At 40.2% G+C, this 19,911-nt stretch overlaps 2 protein-coding genes across 2 annotated transcripts in view; one reads left to right on the top strand and one right to left on the bottom strand.

Moving 5' to 3' along the window:
- The window catches only part of IFNGR2 (interferon gamma receptor 2), a 31,246-nt gene extending 16,436 nt beyond the window's left edge, over positions 1-14,810 (bottom strand). Inside the window, exons 1-3 of the mRNA XM_036745393.1 lie at positions 14,345-14,810; positions 8,660-8,792; positions 723-907 (exon numbers count right to left, since the gene is read on the bottom strand). Coding sequence (XP_036601288.1) covers positions 723-907; positions 8,660-8,792; positions 14,345-14,444 — 418 coding nt within the window. The 5' untranslated portion in view covers positions 14,445-14,810. The remainder of the gene's footprint in view (positions 1-722; positions 908-8,659; positions 8,793-14,344) is intronic.
- Positions 14,811-16,726: 1,916 nt separating this feature from the next.
- On the top strand, positions 16,727-17,231 carry LOC118839660 (40S ribosomal protein S15-like). Its single transcript, XM_036747166.1, has one exon. The coding sequence runs from the start codon at positions 16,745-16,747 to the stop codon at positions 17,180-17,182; it is 438 nt and encodes a 145-aa protein (XP_036603061.1). The 5' UTR covers positions 16,727-16,744; the 3' UTR covers positions 17,183-17,231.
- Positions 17,232-19,911: the final 2,680 nt, after the last annotated feature.

Below are 19,911 nucleotides of genomic sequence, written 5' to 3'. Positions count from 1 at the left end.
AGTGCTAGCAAAAAGACCCCTGCTAATCTCCTTCTGACTGGTTGTTCTACCCCCTTACTGCCTGTGGGCTGTGAGCTCCAGAAGCAGCTGCTGCCACTGCTGATTCAGTCATTCCAAATCCCTGATCCTGGTTTCCTGGCTGCAAGGGAATGGCCTGTGCTGGACTGCACTCCACTCTCACCCAGGTGTGATAGACCTTTCCTGTTGACCTTCTAAGCTGTCTTTGGTGTCTGTGGGCTGAGAGGATTGGAAACTGCTACTGCTGTCATTGATTCAGTCACCCCAAGGCCTGCTCCAGGTTTGCTGGGGCTCACGTTGCACAGGCATGGCCTACACTGGACTGCATTCCTCTCTCACTCTGGTGCAACAGACCTTTCCTGCTGACCTTCCAAGTTGTCTTGGGCTGGAAGTTTGCTTCACTCCATCTTTTTGTGGGTTCTACTGCTCTAGAACTTGTTTAGAGTCATTTTTTAAAGGATTTGGAGGGGTTTGGAGGATAGCTCACTAGAGTCCTTGCCTTTACTCCACCATCTCAGCTCTGCCTTTTTAGTTGGCATAGATTGTGAGTTGGATATTTACTCTCTCACAAAAAAACAGAAATAAACAGAAAATAGAAATAATTTAGAAATAGAAAAGTGGAAAGAAAAGTTGGAAACCTGAGAAATAATTTCATTTCCAGTTGCCAAAATAAAGAGAAAAAAAAGATATTAAAAGTTTCTTACCATTTCGGAAAAGCTGAAACCAAGGAACCAATGCCCAATCAGAAACTAGCTCTCCTAGCTCAGCTTTAATACGTAAAGAAACATTGAAATAAGGTGGAAAACATCCAGCTGCTGTGAAGTTACAAATTGGTTCGGCAATTTTGGTACAATGAACACAATCCACCTGTCTCCAACTGGTAGTAAGGCTATGGGGGAAGAAAAGCATTTTCAAAACAATACTTTCCATCTACATTACTATCTAAAATACAATTTTCTCAGAAATTATTTCTCTTTTTAAAAAATCATATTTTTATTAGTATTTTTTTGTTTTTACGCCATTTTTATTTCTGAATATATCCTTCCCTACTTCCCTGCCCAGTGAGTCAAATATCTAATATATATTTTAAAAAGAGAAAAAAAGTTTAGCAAAATGAGCCAACACATCATATGCAACATTATGTACTCTGTACCATACCTCTGGAAATAAATAAGGAAGGTACATTTTCTCGACACTTCTCTGGGGTCAAGTTTGGTCTCTTTTGTTGCTGCCATTCTTTCAGTATACCTTGTTATAGTCATATTTACTCCTTTTCCAATATGCTTACTTCAATTTGAATCTATTCATATGTCTTCCAGTGCTTCTCAGGGACGATTTCAAATCCTTTAACTCTGTGCTTTACGCATTATCTAAAGGCAGGGCTGTCCAAAATGCCGCCCGCAGGCCCATGCAGCCCATGGGCCACATGCAGTCCCCAGTGTGATTTATGTGGCCCGCCTACAAGCATAGAAATTTACATAAATGTTTTAGTAAAGGAAGCTGAGCTACCACAGAGCTCTCACTAAAATAGCAAATCAAATTATATTGTCTATTGTTTCAATAAAAACCTAAGGTTGCACAGCCCTGATCTAAAGAATTGGTACTTTACCAGGAACAATATGCCAAACTGTTCAAGTTCCGGTACTAGGGAAAAAATATGTGTGTGTGTATATATATATGCATATGTGTGTAATTATATTTATATTTCATGGCAGAGAGGCGTTTTATAGGCATGCTTTGGAAATGCCTTCTTATCACCTTCCTAGTAGCGCAGTGGATAGCGTGCTGGGCCTGGAGTCAGAAAGACCTGAGTTCAAATCCCACCTTGGATGCTTACTAGTTGTGTGACCCTCAGCAGGTCACTTAACCAATGTTTACCTTAGCTTCCTCCACTATAAAATGGGGATCATAATAGTGCCCACATCCCAGGGTGGTTGTGAGGATCAGATGTGATAATATTTGTGAAAAGCATTTCGTATGCTGCCTAGAATATAGTAGGCACTATATAAATGCTTATTTCATTTTCTTTCCTTCCCCTACCTTCCTATCCACCTTGTATGCATGTGAACACAATGAAATGCAAATGTAGACCATACCAAAGACAAAATATCTTCTCCAAGATGAAGTCCTTCGACTGTTAGCTTTGCTCCCCTTCACTGTCTTCCAGAGACAAGTGTACAGATTACATTTATACCAAAGGCAGGTAAATTTATATCAAAAAGTATCCTATCCTCATAGATCCATGCACAGAAAAGTTATCCCCAATGAGATGAGAGTCAAGAGAAAAGCCTCAGGGATAGCTGGGTGGCACAGTGAGTAGAGCACCAGCCCTGGAGTCAGGAAGACCTGAGTTCAAATCTGCCTTCAGACACTTGACAGACTTCCTAGCTGTGTGACCTTGGACAAGTCACTTAACCCCAACTGCCTTGCCTTCCAAAAAAAAAAAGGGAAAAACCTCAGATATGGTGTCAAAGACAGGCAATTTTGGTCATGTGTTATTGCTTCTGGTAGAGAAAGTAAAGCCAAAGAGCTTTGTGATATTTGGGGGAAGGGAACGTGAAGGGGAAAAAAAGGTAACCATAAAGCTGGCACTTTAGGGAAACACCTAACGGAAAAGCACATTTCTGAATTGGCCACAGGTCATGTTTCCTAAATATGTAAAGTTCCTGATGCTAAACTCAGACTAGACAAAACCACTTCAAAACTGATGGTCAGACACACTGACAAAATGTACACACCCTTCACTGTGCTAAAGGTAATAAACACTCTCACCACCCCCACACGACAAGCACAAGTGTTAGAACTGTGGTCACTGACAGTCATAGGTTAGAGAGCTCCCAAACCACAAATAAAAACAATGAGTAGGCCTACCAGTCAGGAGGCCTCCAACATGAGAACTCATAAGATCAGACCTGTGGAATATCCTTTGGCTGAACACATGAGAAAAATCTCTGCCTTAAACACTCCTGGACTCTAAGGAGTTCAAAACTATCATCTCTGCTTCCTCAGAAAAAGAGCTTTAAGTAAGAATGCTGGAAGCTAATAAACGATTTTAAATCCCAACTGATAAAGAGGCTTAAAAGGAAACACATCACTCTTAATACCTGGATGGAATGAGCACCTCAACAGTTTCTGAGAGGAAGGGAAGTGGCAAAATTTATACTGATTAAATAAACAATTAAATGAAACAACCGTAAGAAGCAAGGACACTCTGGTATAGTAGGAAGGGTACTGGGGCTTGTGTCAGGGAAAGAAGGAAGAAGAGAGAAAGGAAGGAAACATTAATTAAATACCTACTATGTGCAAGGCACTGTGCTAAGCACTTTACCAATATTACATCCTCACGCCCATCCCCATTTTACAGCTGAGAAAAGGAAGGCAGACAGAGGTTAAATGACTTGTCCAGGGTTACACAGGTAATTAAGTGTCTGAGGCTGGATTTTGAACTCTGGTCTTTCTGACTCCATGCCCATCCCATGGTTCTATTGACGGCACCACCCAGCTTAAGCTCTGGCAAAACAGCTGTAGCCTGTGAGTATTAGGAGAGGGAAGCCAGTATGAGTGAGCTCTGGAAAATGGGCCTGAAGCCTTGCAGCAGTGGGAGGGTTCTCATCAAGAGACACAATAAATGGGCCTGAAGCATGTGGGCATTCTGAACAAGGGAACCCCAGAGGGGTATCCTTGGAGTCAGTATTAACGAGTATCTTAGGATCAATGATCTTGAGCTGGAGTGGCACTCTGAGGCTATCTGGTTCAATCCCTTTGTTTTACTGATGAGCAAACTGAGGTGCAAGAAACACACTATGTCAAAGGCCACACAGGTAGTAAGCATCAGAGTCAAAATCTGAAACAAAGTCTTGGGGCCTGAAGCCACTGGGAACTCAGCCTTGGCTTGTCTCTAACAGAAGTGGAGAACACAGTCAGGGAGATGGGTCCCAGCTGTGCATTCCTGGGAGCACTGGGAGCCACAGCAGGAAACAGGACTTAGGCACATGCCAAGGGGCCTTACCAGAGTCCTGAGACCAGTATGATTTCTAGCATCCAACTGTGGCCTGTCAGGGACATAGCACAAGAAGAAGCCTATAAGTGATTAGGGATTTTCCAAATGGAAGGAAACAGACAAGCTATGGCCAGCAGCCACACTGACTGCCTGTGATAAAAGCCAGGAATTAAGGCAGGGAGTAGGACCCTCTACTCCATCCAAGATGGGAGTGGCAACCAAATTATAGAGGGTACAGGACCAAACAGGGTCTAACTGGTCCATCGAGAAGCAGAGGATGGGGAGTTGGGGAGAGAGTAAGGTGTAGAGCCTGACTCTATCACAAAATTCCGATCTAGGAATTAAGCCTAGGAATATGAGTAGAAAAAAGAAACATCAAATACGATGAAGAAATACTATGAGTTTTAAAAAAAATGGATAAACCCTAACAAAAAACAATAACTCCACAATAGGTGTTAACAGAGCCTCAGAAGAAAAATAATCACTCAGCCATAAGGAATCCAAGAATGGCTAGAAGAAATGAAAGGAGATAAAAAATGAAATAATAAATGAGTTTTTGAAGAAAAAAATTGAAGAGAGACAGTTTAAAAAAGAAGTTGGAAAATCATTCCCAAGTAGTAGACTTAGCAATAGCTATTATAAAGTTGAGAAAACTGAAGGATATGATATGTCAAAAAACAAAAAAATAAAGGCTCACAACCAAGAGTAACTTCAAAAACAGAATGAAGAAAACAAAACTCAATGACTCCAGGAGACACCAAGAAACAAAAGAACAAAGTCCAAATATCAAAAAAGAAGAAGGTATATTTTTTCAAATTTTTTTCCAAAGTAGACCAATAGAAGGAATCTACTATCAAAAACAATGAACCTGGAAAATAGGTCAAATATAGATAACTTAAGAATCAGCAGACTGCCCCAAAATCATGACCAAGCAAAAATGATGGTCAGATTGTTTCAAGAAATCATAAAAGAAAGTTTCCTGGGCCTTTCAGAACCAAAGACCAAAGTGAAAAACAATAAGAATCAACTTATCATCTGAAAGAAACCTCAGATGAAAAATACCAAGTAATATAAAATCCAAAATTCAGGGCTTCCAGTTCAAAGAAAGAATAGTGCAAGCAGCTAGGAAGCAAGGGTCTGAGTACCAATAATAATCTATAGTCAAGATCACATAAGACTTAGCAGTAACTATCATCTATCACTAGCCTCAGAGAGTTCCTGTATACAAAACTGAGATTTTGTGATCAAGTCAACAGTTTGCCCTATTCATACCTTGTATGATCTCTCAAACAGAATGAAGAGTTCTAATCCTTTTGGTCTACCTTTACGTGACTGAACCTTTCTTTTTATAGCTAAAACTAGATGATCAGGGTTTTTCTCCAGGGAGAAAAATATCTTTTTCTAGAGAAGGTAACCAAAACTACATACAACATTGCATTCACAACATGATTGTAATATCAAAATATTAACTTTTGATGTGAAACCCTGCCAAAGTTGGCACATTAAGTTACTCTCTTCAGGAGATACCAAAATCATTTTCAATTTCCTTTTATGGGTCATAATTAAGATTCAGAGTCTTTAAGAATAACTTGGTTAATTTCTCCCTAAATACATGACCTGAATATATGCCACAATGAAGTCCATCCTCCCTTTTTCTGCCCCACCCAGAAAGCCTTAAAAAATCTTCTGGTTATTTATCCTGACTGTCTTGGTTTTCCACTAATAGAGTTTAGTTTCACCCCTAAAACACAAAAATTTCACTGTATAGACTCTCTTCTAGATAATTTATCATTATTATGAATATTATTGACTATATTGATATTATTTTATTATTATTGTTAATAATGATGACAGTAGTAGTAATAACTGAAGTTATTATAATAAGTTCTTTACAAACTTTATTTCATTTGAACTTTATAAAAATACTGTGAGACAAGAACTACAGACTCTATCATCCCTATTGTACAAATGAGGAAACTGAGCCTTAAAGAGTTGAAATAATTTCTCATGGTCACACAGTGTTGCTGCCAGGATTTGAATCCAGGTGTTCCTAACTTCATGTCTATTACTCTCTCTACTATGTAACTTTGCCATTTTTAATGTTAATGAAAATGTTATAAAAATCACTGGCCCCAGTATCTCGGGGAACTGATTTTTCCATGGAATTATTCATATATTCCCCTTCTTTTTTTCTTCTCCATCAACTTCATGACGATTCAGTTGTTTTTAGTTAGTTCTTACTATAAAAATCTTTGTTTTTAAAGAATTTTCTTTTTAAAATTATAAACAAAACCCCCCCCAAATTATAAACCTATTAATTAGCAACAAAAGCTTTTATTATTATTAATACCAAGCATTCGTATAGCATTTTAAGACTTGTAAAGAATTTTACAAATACTATCTCATTTGGTCTTCAATACAACCCGAGGAGGGAGATGCCATTATATCCCCATTTTAGAAGTAAGGAAAGTGAGGTGAGGAGCAGTTAAGTGACTTGCCCAACTAATAAGTACCTAAGGCCACATTTGAACTTGGAAATTCTGGACTCCAGGCCCCACATTCTATCCACCTTGCCATCTCACTGCCTGAAAAAAAGCTAGGGGTGGTGACCTCACTTTTTTTTTTTTAAAGTTTAAGAAGAGGGCTTATGAGAAAATGTACCGCCTTTCTTTCTTTGTCAAAATGGCAGGTTATGGATATATACACACACATACATAGACATATATACACACGTATACATACACATACATATACACACACACATACACACACACACACACACACACACATACACGCTGTCAGACTCTAGTGATGCGCTGGTTAGTTTTGATGTACTGCCTTTCCCCCCATTTTCTTTCTTTTCGTCCTTTTTTCCAAGCTACAGCTCTCTGGAGAGGGATAGAATATATTTGGAAATGAAGGTGAAGGCAGATGGGTGACACTGTGGATAGAGAGTCAGACTTTTGAACCAAGAAGACATGAGTTCAAATTCTCCCTTCAGACACTTACTAGCTATAAGCCTGACCTTGGTCAAGTCACTTAACAGCTTTAGTCCAGCTTTAGTCTTCACATCTGTAAAATGGGGATAATAATAGAATCTACCTCACAAAGTTATTGTGAGGATTAAATGACTAAAGAGCTTTACAAACCTTAAAGTGCTACATAAATGCAAGCTGCTGCTGCTGCTACTACTACCACTACTACTACTACAATTGCTACTACTAAAATTACACTATACTACATTAAAAATATGTTTACAAGGACTCTTATAGATGGAGAATGGTACCCACATAGGATAAAGATGTTTCAGAATTCTCCTTCCTGAGCTCAACACTCAATACAAATTGAAATCTGGCCTCAAACACTTACTAGCAGTGTGACCCCTGGGCAAGCCACTTAACCACTGTCACAATTTCCTCAATTGTAAAATGTGGATAATAATACCACCTACTTCCTACTTGTGACGATCAAATGAGGTAATATTTGTAAAGTAATTAGCACAGTGCCTGGTACACAGCAGGTTTTTAATAAATGCTTGTTTCCTTCCCTTCTCTTCCATTCTTGACAATGCACTGAGATCTGTAAACTTTTTCCTAATATTTATCTGCCGATGAAACAAACCACATATTGAATTTTTTTTTCTCTCAAATCTTTGTTCATTAAAGACCAAATAAGAGAAAATACGGTTATATGGCAATAAAAGAGCAAAGTAAGCTTTCGGTAAGACTTTTCTGATGATGAGTTATTTAAACTCTCTTAAATGAGGAGCTGTTGGAGGGAGGGTTTGAAATTTCATTCTTGGGAGAATCAATGTATCTATCTGTATATATATATATATATACACACACACACACACAGAGACAGACATATATATATGTGTGTGTATATATATATATATATATATGTATACACATACATAAATTAGATATCCATCTGTCAGTCAGTCAACTAGGATTTATTAAGTACCTACTCTGTGCGCCAGGGTGCTAAGTGCTGGGGATCCAAAGAAAGGCAGAAGATGGTTTCTGCTGACAAAGGGCTCACAGTCCAATGGGAGAGACAACATAAAAACAACTATGTACAAACAGGATACACACAGGATAAACTGGAGATGAGCTCAGAGGAAAGGCACAAGCATTAAGGGGGATCAGAAGAGGCTTCTTATAGACAGTAGGACTTTACTTGAGACTGGAAGGTTTGAAACCAGGGAAGCCAGGAGAAGGTAGGAATGAAGAGGGGAAGAGTTCCAGGCACCAAGCAGGATAAATCATTTGCCTGGTATGGATCTTTCTTAGAAGAGGCAGAATGATCTAATATTAATAGTGTTAAGGTTTTAGAACTGTCCTCCAAAACACTATTGAAACCAATAAAAAGTATTGTTGATAGTATTTTTGTTCTGTCATTTCAGTTGTCTTTGGCTCTTCCTGATACCATTTGGGGTTTTCTTGGCAAAGATACTGCCATGTCCTTCTCCAGGTCATTTTACAGATGAGGAAACTGAGGCAAACCGAATTAAGTGATTTGCCCAGGGTCACACAGCTAGTAAGTGTCTGGGGCCAGATTTGAACTCAGCAAGATGGACCTGGCACTCCATCCACTGCTCCATCTAGCTGTCCCATAGATAGTAGATAGTATACTTACAATTTATATTCCACGCTGTATAGCACTGGGCTTGTAAGATTGTTTATGGGGACAGGATCCCAGCTCAGAACTTGCTCTAAATTATAGAGGTGAATTCTCTGGTTGTGTGGAGCTGGCAGGTGGTTAAGTGATTCTTTAAAAGAGAAAAAGAAAGAGCAAATTACTAAAACTTATACACAATCACTTCATGCACAGTGCCAAACATCATTTACCCGTTCCATTTCTTTCTTAATGAACAGTCATTGGCAATCTATCAATTGATTAACAAACATTACTGAAGTGCCAGCCACTGGAAAACTAAGATAAGGTTTCTAAGATACAGTCCAAAAGGTGATGTATGCTTTGAGTGGTTTTTCAAGTTGAAATGATGGGCTGTAGGAGACCATCTAGGTTCTCTCACTTGATATTCCACGTGAGATACAGATTATGGTGAGGGGTGCAGATTTTGAAAACAGATTTTTTTCCTATAGAGAGCTAAATGCCCAACCAACTGACAGATTTAGATTCCACATAAAGAAAAATGTCTTATCGATAAATCAAATTAAGTCAACAAGAAGTCATTGTTTACTACATGCCAAACGCTATACTATAAAATTCATTTATGCTATACTATAAAATTCATTTACGGATAAAGGCAAAAACAAAACAAAAAACAAAATCCACAATCCCTATCCTCAAGGAACTGACATTCTAAGGTGGAAAGTAAGAGCTGTTCAGCAATGAAAGAGGCCTTGAAGATACCTAGTTAATTCCCATTCACTAATGGTATTGAAGAAGAGCTTGAATGAGCAGGTAGAAGGGCTCCATAATGAAGAAGGGATTGGGTTGGACTCAAACTCTGAGGTTCTTTCTAGTTACAAGATTATATGACTCTAGAAACTGGTTTTGAATTGTATGTTATTAGCTGAATGCATGGGAACATCTCCTTTCCTTCACTGCCCCTAGGGCCCACCCCAATCTGAACTCCTTCCTAAAACTCTATATAAGGAGGGCACCTAGGCCAGCCATCTCTTCATTTCTCACCAGACTGAACGTCTCCATCACACCCTTCTATTGAGTAAATTCTCCCCACCAGCCCTACCCTTTCATAACAGAACTACTCACAGGCCTTGTCTAATTGGACGCACTCTATGAATTTTGATGTTAGGGTTTAGATGGGGCAAATATATTGCCTCCCCCTATTTGAATGTAAACAGCTTACCCTCTATCATTATTTATTTATGTTTACCTTTTTATGTTTCTTTTCACTCCTGTGTTTGAACTGCAAAGTTTCTACGCAACTCCGGTGTTTTTTTCAGGAATACTCGTTAAGTCCTCTCTTTTATTAAAAGTCTTTGCTTCCCTTGTGGCATTATACTCAGTTTTCCTAGGTAAATTATCCTTTGCTGTATCCCAATATCCTCTGCCTTATGGAATATTTTATTCCAAGTTCTCTGCTCCTTTAAAGTAGTGGCTGTTAAATCCTTTGTGATCCTGCTTTTGGTTCTTCAGTACTTGAATCCTTTCTTTCTGGCTACATAATATTTATTTGACCCAGAAACTCTGGAATTTGGTTATGACACTCCTGGGAATTTTCATGTGGCAATTTCTTTTAGATGACCAGTGGATTCTATTTCCACTTTGCCCTCTGATACTAAGAGATTTAGGCAGTTTTCTGTTAAGATTTCTTTTTTTTTTTTGGGGGGCAGGGCAATTGGGGTTAAGTGACTTGCCCAAGGTCACACAGCTAGTACATGTGTCAAGTGTCTGAGGCTGGATTTGAACTCAGGCCCTCCTAACTCCAGGGCCAACGCTCTACTCACTGCACCACCTAGCTGCCCCATCTGTTAAGATTTCTTGAAGTGAGATGTCTAGGTTCTTTTTTTTGGTCATGACCCAGTGATTCTTAAATTTTTTTCTCCTTGATCTTTTTCCCAGTTCCATTGCTTTTGCTGTGAGATACCTTGTTTTATTCTATTTTTTCAAACTTTTGACTTTGTTTTCATATTTCTTGTTGCCTTATGGAATTACTGAATTCTATTTAGTTCATTCTAATTTTCAGGGAATTTGTTGCTTGGACAAGGGTTTGTACCTTGTGTGCCAAGCTGTTAATTCCCTTTCCAATTCTTTCCTTCATAGCTCTCATTTCTTTTCCAAATTTTCCCCCTCTTGAATGTCCTCGTTTCATTTTAAAACTTAAACATTTAAAAACTAATTTTAAAAGTCTTGCTTTTTCTCTTCCAGGAATTCTTGTTGATTTGGTGCTCAAGCTGTCACTTTCTTTGAGGCTTCGCTTTTAGATATTTTGAAGTAATTCTCTTCTTTTGGGTTTGTGTCTTAAACTTTCTTGCCATTATATCTCTTTATAGTGGGGGTTCATTTTTTCTTCCATCCTACTTTCTGATATTGGACTTGAGGTTGGGCTCTTTGATACTTCTGAATTTCTAGGCTGCTCTTGCACTGCTTTTTTGGGGTACTGAATGTTGTGTTATTTCAGGATATCAGTGACAGGCTGAGGACTCACAAGCTTTCAGTGCTTCCAAAATAGTCTGATCCATGGTTTGATCTCAGGGTCTGAGCAAAAGTAGATTGCTGTTGTACTCTGCTCCTATCAACTGGTTAGAAAGCTATGTTTGTTCGAAGTGGCAGTATTACTCTTTTGGTCTTCAGTTACTCTGTGAGTCGGGCTATATGCTAGAAATGAGACCCTACTCTTTGCACAGGTTCTGCACCACACAGCTGCTGGCAGCTTCTAAACTTCTGCCTTTCTTAGTAGGCTGCTCAGGGCCTCCCTACCTGGAAACACCATCTCAATGTGCATATTCCCTTCTTGGTATGCTCTGGATCTATGACCCAGAAAGGAGTACTGGGTGACAAAGCCACCTGTTGTTACCTGTCATAGTCTCAGTACTTCAGTATGGGTCTGGTGCTGCTCAGTAGGGGTCTCGACTTCTCCCTCTGTGCTGAAAACACACCAGTATAGCAAACTCACAGCCAGATCTGTCCCCAGGGACTACAGACCTACCTCAATTTCTCTATTCAGAGCAAGGCTGGATAATGACTCATTGTGGCTTTCTGGGTTTCACCATCAGGATTTAATCTGGCACATTTTCTAGATGTGATTACAGGAGTTTTTTGGAAGTGAGGTCAGACACTGCTTCTTATTACTCTACTATGGTCTGCCTCCCAACTGATAAACTTTTTATCAAATGCTAGGCTCTGAGCCTTTTCTCTACCACATTTATATGGTCTTTTCTTGTTTTTATCCTAGGCTTTCTGAAAGGTAGGAACAAATTAGGAAATGAGTTTTCTTCTCTCCATTTTACTTAGATAAAATCTGATGGCTCATCTATCAAATTAACCCCCCAAAAGATCAAATCTCAATTCTCTCTAGATTACATTTTTCTAGCTAGAAATCTTATCAGAATAAGGGATTTTGAATACTTTGATCAATGATCTCTTATTTTTTGTTGCACAGTTGTTTCAGTCATGTCTGACTCTTCATGACCTCATTTGGGATTTTCTTGGCAGAGATACTAGAGTGGTTTGCCATTTCCTTCTCCAGTTCATTTTACATATGAGGAATTGAGGCAGACTGGGTTAAGTGACTTGTCCAGCATCACACAGCTAGTTAAGTGTCTGAGGCTAGATTTGAACTCAGGAAGATGAGTCTTCCTGACTTTCAGGCCCGACATTCTATCCACTGCACCACCTAGCTGCCCTGATGTCATCTAGATGAGTACTCTAAAGATGGACACCACATCCTGAATTCCTCTCATCCTGTGCAACTCTTGTCCATGTCTTTCCAAGAGGCAATGGAGAAGCACCTGGTGTTCATGAGTAAGCAACAACGCATTACCAATCAAGGACTGGGTAAGCGAATTAGCATAAAAGATATCATCAGAGCCATATATCAGTGGAAACAGGAGGTGGTCCTGTTAGATGGCGAGAGCAAGGAATAATCAACCAAAGCAGAGCTGTGATGCTTCGACAAGACAACTACAGGAAGGCCTTCAAAGTAAAGGATGAACCCCTGCTGGTGGGTCTGCCTGCTTCAAGTCTCTCCCCACTCCAATCCACCTTCATTCAGGCACTAAAGTGATTTTCCTAAAGTGCAGGTTTCATCACCTCACTCCCCTACTCAAACTCCACTGGCACCCTATTCCTCCAGGAGCAAATACAAAATGCTGTGTGGCATTCAAAGCTCTTCATAACCCAGCCCCCTCCTACCTTTCCAGTCTTCTTACACCTTACTCCCTGACACATACTCTGATCCAGTGACACTGGCCTCCTACCTGTTCTACAAATAAGACCTTCCATTTCTTGGTTCCAAGCATTTTCTCCAGCTGTCCTCCATGCCAGGAATGCTCTCCATCCTTTGCTCTGACTACTGATCTCCCTAGCTTCCTTTAAGTTCTAACTAAAATGCTACCTTCTACAGGATGCCTTCCCTAATCTCTCTTAATTCTAGTGCTTTTTCTCTTTTAATTATTTCCTATTTACACTGTGTATAGCTTGCTTTGTATATATTTATTTATATGTTGTCTCTCCCATTAGGTTGTGAGATCCTTGAGAGAAGGGGCTGTCTTTTTTCTTCTTTCTGTATCTCCAGTGCATTAGTACAACGTCTGGCCCTTTAGTAGGCACTTAATAAATGTCTGATTGATTGAATGATTGATTGCAAGGGGTAGATAATGCCAGGGGAATAAAAAAGGCAAAGAAAGAGAAGCTCTGATTAATACCTACCATACTAAGAAATTCCACTTACAGGACATATCATCACCTCATTTATGTCAGAATGTTTACTTATACAGAGTGTCCTAAGAGTCTTAGGACAGTTTTGAGCTTTAATGGCTTAAAGCTTAAGCTTTAATAGTTGAAAAACTTTACTAAGACTTCTGAGACAACCTTTATATATTACATCATTAATAATCTCAGTTTTATTTTGTTTTGTTTTTCCTGTCTTGCTGTTAGATTTTACCATCCACATTTGACAGATGGCACAGAGAGCAGAGTAGTGGATAGAAAGCTGGACTTGAAGTTGTTAAGAAGTGGGTTTGAATCCTCCCTCGGACACTTTCTAGTTGTGTGACCCTGGGCAAGTCATTTAACTTTTCTGAGTCTCAGTTTCCTCATCTGTAATATGAGGGAATTTGACTATAAGACTTCTAAGTTTCCTTCTGCTCTAAAATTATAATCCTACGTGTGTCTCCATGACTCTAAATCAAGCAGCAAAGCTGGAATTACAGAATCAGGTTTTCCTCCTAACTCCACAGAAGGGTTCTTTCCATCCATAAAAGGATATAACCCCGGGGGTGGGAATAACTGAACCTTTGAAAAGCACCTCTCCAGCAAAGGATGTAGAAATAGTGGATAAGGGAAGTTGGCAGAAGAAGCCTGCCGGGCTCTGCCCCCTTTCTTCCTCCAAAGAGGAAACATCCAATTAGAGGCACCCTGAGTATTCCCCAGTCTTTCCAAAATCCAAACCAGAACAAAAGATCAGAAGGATAAAGGTGATGGGAAAAAGGAGGTGATTCTCAGGAGCTAAGGGCCAGGCCGCATATCAATCAATAAACATTTATTAAAAGACAGAAGCTCTTCCCATCCCCCCGCCCCAATTCCCTTCCTCCCCAACTCTATCTCCTCCCTAGGCCGGTCTTCTTCTTCCCGTAGAAGCAGGCTGGCGAGTCGCCTTCACTCCCTTACCTGCTGGGGCAAGTAAGAAACTCAAGCAGCAGCAGCAGCAGCAGACGTAGAGCAGCCAGAGCGCCCCGGCCCATCCTGCCCCGCAGCCCCGAGGCTGCATGGCCCCAGAAGGCGGCTCCGCTGGGCTAGGGGCTGGGCTCCAGCTCAAAGGTCCCCGGGCTTCCCGTCCCCTCTTCCGGGAGCTGCCCTCGCGGCTTCGGCCTTGGCCATGGCCTTCTGCAGGGGGCCTGGGACCCAGGCCCGCAAGCTCCCCACGAGAAAGGGGCGAAGCCACCGGGGCGGGAAAATGGGGAAACGAGGCTCAGCCACCCTTGTCCGCCTCGCTCGCAGTTCTAGACGCTTCCCGGACACGCTCCGCCCCTTGGGGATCCCCTCGCCGGAGCGGATTCCTGCAGCCCCGCCTCACCCGGCCTGCCAAAGCCGCCTGCCCGGTCAAGGTCTCGGCCGCCTTCCCCCTCCCCCTCCCTGCGCAGAGCCTGGGAGAAAAAGGGAACTCAGCAGAAGGGAGGGGAAAGGAAGTGAAATTAAAGGGAAGCTGCTGCTTCGGGCTAAGCTATTACTGTAACTGAAGGGCAGAGACCCAGCCCCCGCCCCAACCTCAGCCAATTGTGAAGTTCAAATTTCATCTCTTCCTTGAAACTTTTCCTCATTCTTTTTAGCCGAAAGTGGCTCACCCTAGTATTTGTTCGGATCACTCTCGTCTAACTCCTTTTAGAGTTTCTGATATAGGAAGGTGCTTGGGGGCAAGAATAATCATTTTTTTCACCTTTGAACTCTCAGTGCCTAGGGCGTTGTCATGCATGTCAATGCTAATAAAGCTAGCATTTATTTCCTGCTTACTGTGATTGCATGCCATAGGGCAAGAGCTCATGTGGTGGTCAGAAGAAGCCATATAGGGACACTCTCAAGGTTTCATTGAAGAACTTTGGAATTGATTATGTGACATGTGAGATGCTGGCACAGGACCGCCCGCAATGGCACAAAGGTGCTGTGCTCTATGAGCAAAGCTCAAAAGAAATGCAAGATGTGTAAATTTAGAGAATCCACCCTGACTGTTCACATAGACTATTTGTGCCCAACCTGTGGTAGGATCAGCCTCAGTCAGTAGCATCGTAACTTGACTGTAATGTAATGATGTCATTTTGGTCCTCTTTGGGAAGAAAGGACAACAACCAGCTGTGTGCCAGGTGCTTTACAAAGATCATGTCATCTGGTCCTCACAACAACCCTGGGAGGTAGGTGCTAGTATTATTCCCATTTTACAGTTAGTAAACTAAGGTTAATTGACTTTCCCAAGGTCACACAGCTAGTAAGTGTCTAACAGAAGCCAAATTTGAACTATGGGCTCCCTCCAGGCCCAGCCCTCTTCCCATCGAAAGCCATTTTCATTGAGCCATCTAGCTGCCAACATAATAGATGTTTGCTGCATTGAACTGAATGAACCAGTACCCAGGTTTACATCTCTCATTCTTTCTTACCAAAAAGACAATCCACAAATCTGACATTTTCTAGGGACTATAAATACGTGTGTGTGTGTGTGTATAGTGTCCCCAAAAATCTCAGTTCAGCTTTTTTCATGCTATTAAAGCACTAAGGCTTTTGGGACACCCTGCATTTGAGCCCCATATAACTCTATGAAGTAGGCCATACAGTTATTGTCCCTACTTTACAGCTGAAGAAACCAAGGTTCAGAGACATTATGTAAAGTGCAAACAACTAGTTAAGTGTCAGAGGCAGCATTCAAACCCAAATCACTTTGATTCCAAGTTTGGAACTAAGAAATGTTCTAAAACTTAAAAGTAAAGATGCATAAGTTCTTTTGTTCTGAAAATGTATTTGAATTAAAAAAAAAGAGAAGTATCTCATTTATACTTGTGCCCCCTTCAGAGCCTAGCACAGCACTTTCCAGTGTTGTGAGTTGAAGGAATGGCTTTCAAATAATGTGAATTCATCAAGGCATTTGATGAAGTTTCCTTTGTATTTCTCTCTTACACACTTAATCTCATTCTACTTTGCAGTTTTTTTTTGTGTGTGTAATTAGTCTGACCATTAGATTATAGGATTATAGATTCATAGGCAGAGCTGTAGGAGAATCCAAGTGTCTTCTGGTTCAGTCCCAAAATGGTCTAGATGTCACCTTTTTTTAATATGTGACTCTCGAAAAAGCATATGCTTTTCAACATTTTTTGGATCTAGTCAATGTGGGATTTATTTTTTTTTTACTATGCATATTTATTTATGCATATGTAAGTGTTTTGTTTTCCTTTTTTGGGGGTGTGTTGGAAGGTTAGAAGAAAAAGCTTGCTAAGAATAGAGTATTCCACTCCCCTCCCCTCCACGAGATATTAACAGAAGGAGATGCAGAAAGAATTGCAGACGCTTTTCCTGACAGCAGACAAGATGGCGGAAGTGGAGCAGAAGAAGAAGCGAACCCTCCGGAAGTTCACCTACCGTGGCGTGGACCTGGATCAACTGCTGGACATGTCCTATGAACAGCTCATGCAGTTGTACAGCGCTCGGCAGCGTCGGCGACTCAACAGGGGTCTGCGGCGCAAACAGCATTCTCTCCTGAAGCGTCTGAGGAAGGCCAAGAAGGAGGCGCCCCCCATGGAAAAGCCAGAGGTAGTGAAGACACACCTTCGAGACATGATCATCCTGCCTGAGACGGTGGGAAGTATGGTGGGCGTCTATAACGGCAAGACCTTCAATCAGGTAGAAATTAAGCCCGAGATGATCGGCCACTATCTGGGTGAATTCTCTATCACCTACAAGCCTGTGAAACATGGCCGGCTGGGTATTGGAGCCACTCACTCCTCACGTTTCATCCCTCTCAAGTAACCCGGATCCTAACAATAAAAACACAAAGGTTCTTAGTGAAAAAAAAAAAGAATTGCAGACAAAAAGGACAAATTTTGAGAGTCACATATTAAATTCATTCAATACTCAAACAAAGGTAAGGTCTGCATAATATAGATTTGTAACTTCATGTACAACACTCTTGTTCTACAATGGATATTGAAATGCTCATTTGATTGCATGTTTGTTAAGTTCAGAATAAAAACGCAAAAGGGAAAAATACTGCTAGGAAACTTGGAAAGTATACTGACACAAATCAGTTTAAGTTCAGCATCTCACACAATATATCACAATAAGCTATAAATGGATACAACCCTAGATATAACATGTTATAGCACACTTAATTTAGAGCAGAATGGAAGTAGATGCATTTTACAACTATAGATTGGGGAAGAGTTTTTGACCAAACAAGGGATAGAGAGAACCACAGGTGAGAAAATGAGTAATTTTGATTACATAAAATTGAAGTTTTTCACAAATGCAATCAATGAAGTTTTAAAAGTTAGAAGGGACTTAATTGAGGGAAAAGAAGCTTTGTAGCAAACTTCTCTGATAAAGGTCCGATAGGGATGTTATCAATATGATTATGCTATTGATACAGAGAGCTTTCTAGTGAGGATACTGCCCCTTCAAATTCTGGTTGTTATCTTCTATATTTTTAGAGAGATGCTTAGAGCACTGAAAATTTACATAACATATCTGGTATTGAACAACCTAAATATGTAGGAGGCAGGACTTCAGCCCAAGTCTTCTCAGCTCTGATACCTGTATCCTATCCACTAAGCCATACTGCCTCTATCAGAGTTCTTATGAAGAAGATATGTAGACGATTGACTCAAATATATAAGAACAAGACTGTTAAGGCAATCAGACTTTTCCCTGTTCTTCCCTTCTGGGATGCTAAGACTATCAGTCTCCCCTTTGTTTGAATGGGTGAGAAACCTTTTGCGGTCTTTGTTTGGGAATATTTCTCATCTATTTCTCACCAGGCAACCAGGAGTCATTGACTTGCATATGATGTGATACTGGGGATGGGGAACTTTCATACACCCAGCCTGGGTGAGGTCAGAGCCCTCAGGGCTCTGAACAGGATATAATTGAGGGGAGCTTGGTGTTTGACTTTTGGGGCTCACTCATGGAAGGAGTGTTGAGATTCTGGGCAAGCCATTGTAACTGCCCCCTGGCTTTGATAACCCAGACAGATATTGGTGCTTCTCTGGTAACTATGAATTGTGATTTGAATCAGACAAGGTCTGTCTGTTGATGTTTGTAATTTCTGTTTGTATTTGCCTTCAAGTTCAGGGGGCTGATCTTTTCCCCTTGAACTAAGTGAATGTTATATGTATGTTTGATTGAACTGAGATTGTTAATCCCTCAAAGCTACTTTCCTTAGAAAAATAAATCAAAGAACCTGTGTTAGCAGCCTTCTGTGTGCTGGTTGTTGTTGGTCTTACACAGCCACAGTAGCTGCTAGCCAAATTGTTGCTATAAAGAGTCACTCCCCAATAGATAAATGGGCAAACAATATGAAGATTCAACTCTCAAAAAAAGAAATGCAAGCCATCAACAACCATATGGTAAAATCTCCAAATCACTAAAAGAAAAAGAAAGAAAGAAAGAAAGAAAGAGAGAAAGAAAAGGAAAAAAAGGAAAGAAATGCAAACCAAAATAACTATGAAGTTCTAGCTTAGAACTAGCAGATTAGCAAAACTGACAAAAAATCAAAGTGAAAGTTGTGGAGGTGACGTGGGAGGACAGGAAAACCAATAACTCACTGTTGGGTAGAGCTGTGAATCTAATCATTCTAGGTAGCAGTTGTAAACTATACCTAAAAAGTTACTGAGCTGCATATACCCTTTGACCCAGCCATGCTATTGCTTAGCATATATCCAAATAGATCAATCAAAGAGGAAAAGGGCCCATATGTACAAAAATATTTATAATTTTGTTGTTGCAAAGAGCCGGAAACTAAGGAGATGCCTATAAATTGGGGGAGTGACTGAACAGATTATGGTATATCAATGCAAAAATAATATTATTATACCATAAGAAATGATAAAAGGGGCAGATTCAGAGAAGCCCAGGAGAACTTAAGTGAATTGGTATAGAATGTGGTGGACAGAACCAGGAAAATAATTTAGGCAATGAAAATTTATACAGTGAAAGACTTCAGAGTGATGATCAATATAATAACCAATTTACAACTCAAGAAAACTAGAGATGAGTCATTCTTCCCCTTCCTTGGTGGAAAGGTGATAGACTACAGGTGCAGAATCATCTATACATTTTTGGCATGGACAATTTATTTATTTGTTTTACTTGACTATATTTGTTGCAAGAGAGGGCTTTTTTGGGGGGAAGAGCTTTTGACAAGATAGGGGTGTAGTGATACCAAATTAAGAAAGGAAAAAAGAAAGAAAAGTATCAATGAATCATTTAAATAATTTACAGAAGAGACTAAGAGAGAGTTTAGAAGTTTAAATCAGTATCATTTTTTTTATAAATTTTTTATTTTTCATTTACAACACTCAGTTCCACAAGTTTTTGAGTTCCAAATTTTCTCTCCTTCCCTCTCCTTCCCCCTGCCCCCCAAGAAGGCATGTAATCCAATGTAGGTTCTATATATACCTTCACATTGAACTTATTTACTTAATAGACCAGTTGTAAAGAAGAATTATAACCAATGGAATGAATCATGAGAAAGGAGAAAC

The sequence above is a fragment of the Trichosurus vulpecula genome, chromosome 2 (genome assembly GCF_011100635.1).
Source record: "Trichosurus vulpecula isolate mTriVul1 chromosome 2, mTriVul1.pri, whole genome shotgun sequence".
NCBI classification, from domain to species: Eukaryota; Metazoa; Chordata; class Mammalia; order Diprotodontia; family Phalangeridae; genus Trichosurus; species Trichosurus vulpecula.
The sequence above is the reverse complement of the archived record's forward strand: the minus strand, read 5'-3'. Positions and strand labels throughout refer to the sequence as shown.

Coding starts and splice junctions, on each gene's coding strand:
- LOC118839660 (XM_036747166.1), top strand. CDS start 16,745: ATGGCGGAAGTGGAGCAGAAGAAGAAGCGAACCCTCCGGAAGTTCACC.